Consider the following 9,595-nt stretch of genomic DNA (forward strand, 5'->3'; position numbering starts at 1 on the left):
CAGATACAGCCGACACCAAAGCCAACCTTTAACTGCCAGGCCACCAACTTCTCTAGTTTAGCCCTGAGATTAAGAGTTGGCTCTAAGGCCTTCTTCCTCCAGAAAGCCCTCTGCACACACTCCTCAGGCCTCTCCCATCCCTGCCTTTCTGTTGCAATAACTGTTCGTGCCAAGGCTGCCTGGGCTCCCCGTGGGAGTGCTCACATCCTGTGCATGACCCTGATGGTGCACTTCCTTCAGGGGCTCTCACACACGCCTGGCACAGCTCAGTGCATGTTGGAGCTCTGAGAGATAGTGGTGAAGATGGAACACAGGGAGGCCGCTTGTGGCTAGTTCGTGATTGACTCCAGGGGCAGATATAGTTCCTGTCTCTGGGGGAGCTGGTTTCCTGGGGGAGCCTCAGTGGCGGTGTCACACTGGCTGGGGCAGGCATGGATGGCTGACGGTTTTCAGAGTTCTCTGTTTTTCTTCCTTAGTTACAAGCAACCAACTAGAGTTTAAAATCTGAGAATGAAGGAAGCAGGCTAGGGGTCCAGAATAGTATAGTACCCAGAGGGGCCTATCTTCCAGGGTGTGGTGTGCTGAGACCTCAGGGGCCCCGAGGGTCACCCACAAGGGGTGCGTAAGCAGTGGGCCTGGGAGCAGTGAGGCAGATCAGGGAGGTACCTGCTGACTGACAGGAGTGGCCTGGCCTGCACCACTCACCTGTGTACCCTCCAAGAGTCCCCATGAAAGCCAGGGTTGGACGGGAGAAAGAGGAAGGATCATGCTGTTGTTCTGGGGCCTTAGGCCGGGCACTGCCCCTCCCGGGGCCTCAGTTGCCCCTGTATAAGCTGGGCACCTGTCTCTTGCCAGTGTGGCAGGTTGGTGTGTACAATGAAGGCAATAGGAACACACTGGTGAACTATGAAGAGCTGCGCCATGTGAAGGGTCAGCACCATTGTGACACTGGGTCACCTCCAGGATGGCCCGAGCCATGATGCTGGGCAAGCATCCATCTTGATCTCTTCCAGACTGTCCTCGGAGGCCAGCAGAGCCCGGGAGGAGGAGTATAGCAGGTGTCCTCAGCTGTCCTCCTGCAGGGGAGGCCACCCTCTGAGTGGCTGTTTTATCCCTTCCCATGAGGCCCCACGTTCTCCTGAGACACTCAGTGGACTTCTCTGTTGCCCACAGCCCCCTCAGCCGTACCAAGTCCAACCATAATGGTCTCCACACTGTCCCTCTGTCCAAAGAGGCTCCTTTCTTCTTTATTTTTCTTTTTTCTCTCCCCAAAGCCCCAGTACATAGTTGTATATCCTAGTTGCAAGTCCTTCTAGTTCTTCTATGTGGGACACTGCCACAGCATGGCTTGATGAACAGTGTGTAGGTCCACGCCCAGGATTCGAACTGGTGAACCCCAGGCTGCCAAAGCAGAGTGCACAAACCCAACGGCTATGTCACGAAGCAGAGTGCATGAATCCCTGAGGCTCCCTTTTCTAACTGGCCTGGGATGCCTTTGCCCCTACTGATGGGCAGGAGAGAAGAAGGACTTGGCTGATACCCTGGACACAGATCTCAGGATCCCTGGGGACAGACGGGACAGTAGAGACTGGCAGAGTTGAAACCCACCTGTCAGGGCCTGTCCCAGCAGGAGTCCAGGCTGGGGTTTCTCAACCTCTCAGCACAAGGGTTGCACTTCTGCAATGGGAAATCACACTGTTTTTCTTTCCTTTTTAAAGGGAAAAAGGAAGAAAGCACCAAGCTGATAAGCACTCTGACACATCACATCCTCAAACCTCAGCTGTGATCATCATCCCCAGACCCGCCCCGGCCTGGAACCACTCCCTCCCGAGAGCTCACAGCTGCAGCATCAGAGCCAGATGTGCCACTGGCAGTAAGGTAAGTGGAGGTCAGAGGGGCTTGAATCCACAGTGAGGGGAGCAGGCCTGGCGGGGCCGGGAGAAGGGCCCCTGCTGGCTCCCGCCAGGTGCACACCCCAGAATGTCTTCCTCCATCTCATCCTGGAGGTGGTGTTGGTAGGGCTGGGTTTCTACTTCCCCAGATCAGCTAGGGTCCTAGAGGCACAAGACGGCCTCCTCAGGAGCTCGACTCTGGCGGGGGTCTCTGTCAGCTCTGGAGGGCTCAGTGGAGCAGAGAGAAAGGTTATATGAGCAGTGGTGAACCTTTATTTCTGAGGGAGTCTCTTAGGGTCCCTGGGCCATAGGATTTGTTCCTAGAAGTGAACTCTGAGTTTCTGGCCGGGCCTGAGGCCTTGGAGGCCTGGCCCAGCTGTCCTGGGCCCAGCTTATATCACACACTTCAGGAAAAGGCTTTCTGGAAGCTGGGGCCAGAAGGGGGTTGTGGAGGGAGGCAGGCGTGTGTCTGTGTGTCAGGAAAAGGGGGTGTCCTGAGGGGCCCACCCCTCACCATCAGAATGGAAGGTCCTCACCATTTGCCTACTTCATCCAAAAGGCAGGAGGGGTAGAGGGCCTGGGCAGTGGGGCACAGGGCAGCGTGGCAGCTTAGATCGGAAGCCTCAGGGGAGACAGGAGAGGAGCTCAGGAAAGACAGGACAAGGACCATGTAATGTGAAGATGGACTGAACGGGGGTTGGCCAGGTGCCCGGGGCGGGGGAGTCTCCCTGTTGTGGGGGTGAGAGGGCAGAGAAAGGAAAAGAGCTTCATAGATGAGGTCGAATTTGAACCAGGCCTTTGAAGATGAGCAGTATTTGGACACAGAGTTTGGGATGGAGGATGCGTTCTTAGCAGAGAAAATAGTGTAAGTAAAAGCCTGGTGCTTTTTTACATTAGTGCATGTGTCACTTGATGGGGTTTCATTCTGGGAAATGTGTCTGTTTGGTGATTTTGTCGTTGTGCGAACATTACAGAGAGTACTTACACAAACCTAGATGCTATAAACTACTATGCACCAGGTAATACGGTGTAGCCTATTGCTCCCAGGCTACAACCCTGTCCAGCAGGTTACTGTACTGAATACTGCAGGCAACTGTAACACAGTGGTAAGTATTTGTGTAGCCAAACATACTTGAACATAGAAAAGATGCAGTAAAAATACAGTATAAAGGATAAAAAGTGGTACACCCTCACAGGGCACTTACCAGGAATGGAGCTTGCAGGACTGGAGGCTGCTCTGGGGGAGTCAGTGAGTGAGTGGAGTGAACGTGCAGGCCGAGGACATCACTGTGCACACTGCAGACTTTATAAACACTGTTCACTTAGGCTACGCTACGTTTATTTTAAAGACGTTTCTTTCTTCAATAATAAATTAACCTTAGCTTACCGTAACTTTTTTACTTTGTAAACTTTTTTTTTTACCTTTTTGACTCTTTCGTAATAACACAGCTAAAACACAAACACATTGTACAGCTGTAGAAAACATTTTCTCTCTTTATATCCTAATTCTATAAGTTTCTTATTTTTAATTTTTTTTTTTTACTTTTTAAACTGTTTCATTAAAAACAAAGACACATAGGGGCCAGCCCAGTGGCATAGTGATTGAGTTCACGTGCTCCACTTCGGTGGTCCGGGGTTTTTGGGTTCAGATCCTGGGCACACACCTAGCACTGCTTGTCAAGCCATGCTGTGGCAGCATCCCACATAAAGTAGAGGAAGATTGGCACAGATGTTACCTCAGGGCCAATCTTCCTTACAAAAAAAAAAACAAAAACAAAAACAAGAACAAAAACAAAAAAACTAAGACACAAACAAATGCATTTGGCTAGGCCTACATAGGGTCAGGATTGTCAATATCACTGTCCTCCACCTTCACACTTTGTCCCACTGGAAGGCCTTCCAGGACAATAACATGCACAGAGCTGTCATCTCCTATAACAATGCCTTTTTCTGGAGTAGCTCCATTATAATCTTATGGGGCCACCGTCACATATACAGTCCATTTTTTACTGAAATGTCATTATGTGGTGCATGACTGTAATTAGTTATTCAAATCCACTCAGTCCTGTTGAAGGTTGTTCCTGTAGAAGCTGGTGGCAGGTCCTGGGCCACATGGGGTTGGTGGATGTGGCAGAGAGTTTATGCTCCTCAAACCCCCAGGAACAAAGCTGACTGTTACAAGTAGCCTTCCCACATGTGCAAATGAGATTCTAAAGGACAGATTGTTGATATAGTTGCTGGGACAAAAGATGTGTGCATTTCCCACTGGGGCAGATATGGCCAGTTGCCCTCCCAGGAGCCCTTGTCAGTCCTTGAGTGAGATCTCAGCCCCTTCCACCTCCTTCATCAGGACCTGTCTTCTCTCCCAGACAGAGGATGGCATGCTCACGGCATTCACGCCCATAAACCACTGGGCATGGTGCCAGGCTCATAGGAAGCACTTGGAATGTGCTAGCTGTTTTTGTTCTTCCTCTGGGTCTCCAGGCAGCCTTCCTGACCCCCAGGAGCAGGCTGGGCTTCCCTCTTCTATGTCCCTCCATAACACCTGGTGCTAGAAGCACCTGTCTCCTCCACCAGCTGGGTGCCCTGGAGAGCAAGGGCTTGTCCTCCTGTTGCATCTGCTTATCCTCAGCAGCTGGCCAGTGCCTGGTTCAGAGCAGAGCTCAGCAAGGGTTTGTTGTGTGACTGTCAGATACAAGGAAGGTGTATTCTGTCTGTCCTTCTCTTCCCATGAAGCAGAGCCAGATTGTCCTCAAATGACAATAGACCACCAAAACCCCACCCCCAAGCTGGTATGCCTTATACCTTGCACAGACAAGGACAGACATATCTAAATTACAAAAACTAAAATTCAGAGAGGGTGGGTGGCATGTCCTACTCGCAGAGTGTGACTGTGATGAAGCTGGGACTAGAACCAGTGGGCCTGATCTTCCACTCCAATTCCAGCCTTCGCTCCATCCTTGCTTAAGCAGAATGACTGCATCCCCAGTCAGTGCTTGGCTCTGTTTGGCTGGAGGTGGGCAGTGGTCCCTGAGATGGGCCAGCATGTCTGGGCTCAGGAAGTCAGAGGTGTGTCTGGCTCTAACCACACCTGTGTGTCTGTATTCCCTCCTTCCCAGGGTCCCATCCATGGAGAGGCCCCTCACGGTCTTGCGAGTGAGCCTGCACCACCCCACACAGGGCCCGGCTGCTTTCACCAATGTCCCACTGCAGCTGCAGCACGACACCAGCCCGCTGCTGGTGGGGCGAGGCCGGGATGCCCACATCCAGCTGCGGCTCCCCAACCTCTCCCGCCGACACCTGTCCCTGGAGCCCTACCGGGAGAAGGGCAGCGCTCTGCTGGTCTTCTGCCTCAAGGCCCTGAGCCGCAGGGGCTGTGTATGGGTCAATGGGCTGACCCTGAGGTTCCTAGAGCAGGTCCCCCTGAGCACCGTCAACAGGGTCACCTTCGCCGGCATCCAGATGGTGGTCCATGTAGAGGGAGGCACGTCCCTGGAGGCCTTTGTCTGCTGCTTCCATCTCAGCCCCTCGCCCCTGATTTACAGGCCCCAAGCTGAGGAGACGGACGAATGGGAGAGCATCCCCCAGGAGCAGCCTCCCTCAGGTTCAGGAGAGCGAGCGCTGGGTCACCTGGGCTTTCTCCATGGCCCTTCCCAGATTCAGGACGACCCTCCTCAGCCAAGCCCTGGAGGAGGAACAGAAATACAGTTCCAGAGGGAACCCCCAGACAGCCTGCTCTGCTAGCACCACCGGCCGCCAAGGGCAAGCGTCAGCTGAAACAGGCCCTGGAATATTCGAGCTCCATCATGTGAGGTTGACAAGCGAGGCCTGCCTGGCTAATAATGAACCGATTCTGCAAACACGAATAGGTTGGGGTGGGGGGGAGCAACCTCCATGGTTACAGCTATGCAAGGTAACAGGAACTTCATATACTTTTAGAGGCCCTGAGGGGTTCTCCGACCCTCTCTCAGGCTTTCCCCACATTTCCCCCTCTTGTCTGAGTAGGAGTTACTTTATGTTGCTAATTTTGTGTGCTGCTTAAGAGCTGGAGCTTGAGGTTGCCCCAGGAATGCATGGACACATGTAACAATTACGTTTGTGGTAGCTCCAGGTTACCTTCGACTTTCAAATACCCACAGGCACTTGAGGCTTAGGGAAGCCTGCATTTAATAAACTGCAAGTATTTCATTAAGCTGGCATGCCCAATAGGATTCCCTGATCCCCAGATGGGCTGCATGCATGCCACGTTGTCATGCAGAGCTGGGGGTGGGAAATATGGAAGAGGTGTAAGAGGAAATTGGAAAGGTGGGGCTCACATTTCTGGAAAGGACACAGGCAAAGCTCAGGGCTTCCTGAGGATGGGGAACTGGGGGCTGGGCCTGCCTGGAAATTCATTGTCACCATCATCCTCTTCATCTTCACACTATACCCCTCTCTGTCGTTTCTGGATCTAAGCTTTGGCTGACCAGAGGGCAAAGGTCTTCAGGGAAAGGTGGCTTCCCAGAGCAGTGGGCTCTTTCAGGACTAATACTATGAAACAGTGGGGTGGAGGTGTGTTAGAATTCAGCCCAGCAGTTCTTTCACTCAGAGGGGGTCATATACCAATGGCCGTGGGGTGGTCTTTCCTGATAGGAGACTAGGAGGGGACCAGGCAGGCAAGGGTGGGATAATTTTCTCGGTGAACAGGGGAGCAGAGCACAAGCAGCCACTCTCCAAGCCATCCTGGGGGCATGTGGGAGGCAGATTTGGGGTGGGCAGTCAGGAGTGGGTCTTATCCTGTTCTTTACTCCAGAAGGCCCAGTATTCAGGGTTTGAAGAACGGGAGACACTGTCAGGGCTGGCGAGCAGAAGACGCCATGCATGGTGTGGTCTGATAAAGCCCACCGCTTTGGAACTGCCTTTATTTTTCACACAGACATTCTAAATGCAGCAATGATCCCTCCACAGACCAAAGTGTTCCCCAGACTATGCATTAGGGTGCAGCAGCCCACATACAGAACTGAAAAGCCACAGTCTGGAGACCACCTGAACACCAAAGGCTGAAGAGAGGAAGTTGGCTGGTGGTCCCTCAAAGTCCCAGGGTGCAGCTCCCCAACTCCACTAGGGAACCTCTGCCACTGAGGGAGGGTCCTCTCCCCGCCAGGAAGGAACAAACCCATCCCAGGAGGGAGTCTATGAGAGGGAGCAGTCTGCCTCCTCCACGGGGGAATCTGCGACTTGGGGTGAAGTGTCTGTGAGGCCCTCTGGGACCCAGGATGAAATGCACTGCAGGCTGAAGGATGACGGGCCAGAGACAGGACAGGAGGGAGCCAAGACACAGCCAGGTGTTGTTTCAGACTATCCGCTCACGCATCTTCTTGGGAAACTCACTGCTTGCCTTGTACCAAGTTTCAAGACAGCGAAGATCCACTCCACACTAGGGTCCATTTTTCTTGAGTAGGGAACCATTTAAATCACCAGATCCCTCACACCCACCCCCATTCTCGCCTAGAGGTTGGAATAATCAGTTTACTTTCATGGCCCTGGTCTACACATTTGATCTCACCTTCCTTTGCACAGACATCCTGAGCAGGTCGGTGAATCCCTCCCAACAATGTCGTCCGCCTTCTCTCAGCTCCCACACACAGGGAAGCCCACGTGATTGAGGGGAAGCACATGCATACACGTGTGGACACATACACACAACACACATGTGCTGTGGTGGCTCCAAGCTGGGGCTCTGCAGTCAGAGTGCTGCCTGGGTTCGAATTCTCGCTCTACTACTAGTGCTGTGATGTCGGACAAGTGACTGAATCTCCCTGTGCCTCAGTTTCTTCTTCTGGAAAACAAGAAAGATGACAGCTTGGTGAAGGTAGAATGAGGCACCACATCTAAAGCACCTAGGCAGCGCCTGGCCCGCAGTAAGTGCTTGGTAGGGTTAGCTTTTCTCATCCAATTCAAGGGAATGAATTGAATGTATGTGGCACATGGACTCAGCTGGCCCCCCCACCCCCCACACACACACACCCCTGCTACAAAGAGCTACATCAATTACATTCCGACAGTGTTGGAAATCTAGGAATCATCCCCTGTGTCCTTTAAGGCATTTTAACCCTCACATTCCTCTGCTTTGCCAAGAGTAGGAGTCTTTCCAACCTGTCTGTAAATAAGACACCAAGTTCCCTCAAGTCCTGTGTTGAGGGAGACACGAGAATGCCCCAAAAATGCACCATGAGGATGCAATGGCAGATGCATCAGACAGGGCAATCTTGGCTGTAGCCTAGAGCAAGGAGGGCCACAGCTGAGCATGGGCAGTCCCACAGGGCACGTCAGCATGCTGTGACCACAGTTTCTGTCTGTTTCCCCCGAAGAGCTCAAGCTCCATGCAGAGAAGACCACGGATTGTTCACTGCTTTGTTCTTGATGGCCACTACGGAGCTGGGCAGAGGATGGATGGACAGACAGATGGGCACGGGTGCTCAGGGAAGCAGTCACCCTCACTCTGCTAAGGTATGAGCCAGGCATCCCTGGGCAGTCGAGGGCAGGGCCAAGGCCTGCAGTGGCGGGACAAGAAGCAGGCCAGCCAGCTGGGGCAGAAAGGCCTCAAAGCCATGGGCAGACAGCAGATAAAGGTGAATATCGCTCACCTGTTCTAGGCCCCAGTGAGGGCAACCCAGACCCTCTGGCTGTGGCAGAACAAGGCTGGTGCTTCTGCCTAGTTCTTGAGCCTCTGCAGCCCAAACTCAACCAAAACTCTGAGTTTTTGGAATTCTGTGTGATGACTACTAAGGAAAGTTGACCAAGTTGACAAGGCCCCACATCACTGAGAGAAAGCTCTCAGCCAGCACTTCCCACCCCAAACAGAGGTACATCAGCTGCCCCCAGGAGACCCTTGAAGGGCTGCAAGCAGCAGCAGTCAGGGGCTGAGCTGGCTGGGCTGATTCTGGGCCACGCAGATCCCCTCTCCCAAAGACGCGAGGAACACTGCCTCCTGGAATCAAGCCTCCGCCCACCCGGAGCACAGCTTTCTCCTAAAGAGACTGTACAAGAGGCTAAGACATCACCCCGCTGGATGCATTTGCATGTTCAAAGAAAACATTGGAGACGGCAGTGAGTACCCTGAAAGAGTGAGTTTCCTTGTAGAAAAAGTGGCATTAAATACTGCATGATTTCACTCATGTGTGGAAGATAAACAAACACATGGATGAAGAGAACAGATTACTGGTTACCAGAAGGAAAGGGGGCTGAGGGATGGGTGAATGGGGTAAAGGGGCACATACGTACGGTGATGAATAAAAATTAGACTACTAGTAGTGAGCACGATGCAATCTATACAGAAATTGATAAACAATAATGTACACCTGAAATTACACAATGTTATAAACCACTATGATCTCAATAAAATAATTGAAAAAGTGCATAAAAATTTTGATTAATAAAAACTAAACTCACATACAAAGAAAAGGTTTCACAGCAGGCCAATAAAGAAAACATTTCCCTTCCCCTCTAATGCACGGCTGCTGCATAAGTGCGGAAAGCCAGACGTAGTCAAGGGGCTGGCTCAAGGTCTCCCTGTGGCTAACTGAAGCTGAGACGGGAACTGAGGACTGACTCTTTCCACAACAGCCCACTTAGCGGCCAGGCTGCAGTCGATGTGCAGAAGTAAGTCAGCCCCATGCAGTGTGGACGGTTCATCACCACCTCCAGGCCCTCCTCCCACCCCC

The 9,595-nt window shown here is 52.4% G+C and overlaps 1 protein-coding gene across 2 annotated transcripts; it reads left to right on the forward strand.

The window, feature by feature from the left end:
• Positions 1-1,718: 1,718 nt before the first annotated feature.
• On the forward strand, positions 1,719-9,297 carry TIFAB (TIFA inhibitor). Of its 2 annotated transcripts, XR_011425070.1 has the most exons (4): positions 1,719-1,878; positions 5,012-7,792; positions 8,243-8,381; positions 8,828-9,297. XR_011425070.1 is itself a non-coding variant. In XM_005599403.4 (2 exons), exon 2 carries the CDS (start codon positions 5,022-5,024, stop codon positions 5,634-5,636), a length of 615 nt encoding a protein of 204 aa, XP_005599460.2. In that variant the 5' UTR covers positions 1,755-1,878; positions 5,012-5,021; the 3' UTR covers positions 5,637-9,297. The 2 variants fall into 2 exon arrangements, 1 of the variants encoding a protein (XP_005599460.2); XM_005599403.4 differs by having other exon boundaries at positions 1,755-1,878; positions 5,012-9,297.
• Positions 9,298-9,595: the final 298 nt, after the last annotated feature.

Source organism: Equus caballus, chromosome 14 (genome assembly GCF_041296265.1).
Source record: "Equus caballus isolate H_3958 breed thoroughbred chromosome 14, TB-T2T, whole genome shotgun sequence".
Taxonomy (NCBI): Eukaryota; Metazoa; Chordata; class Mammalia; order Perissodactyla; family Equidae; genus Equus; species Equus caballus.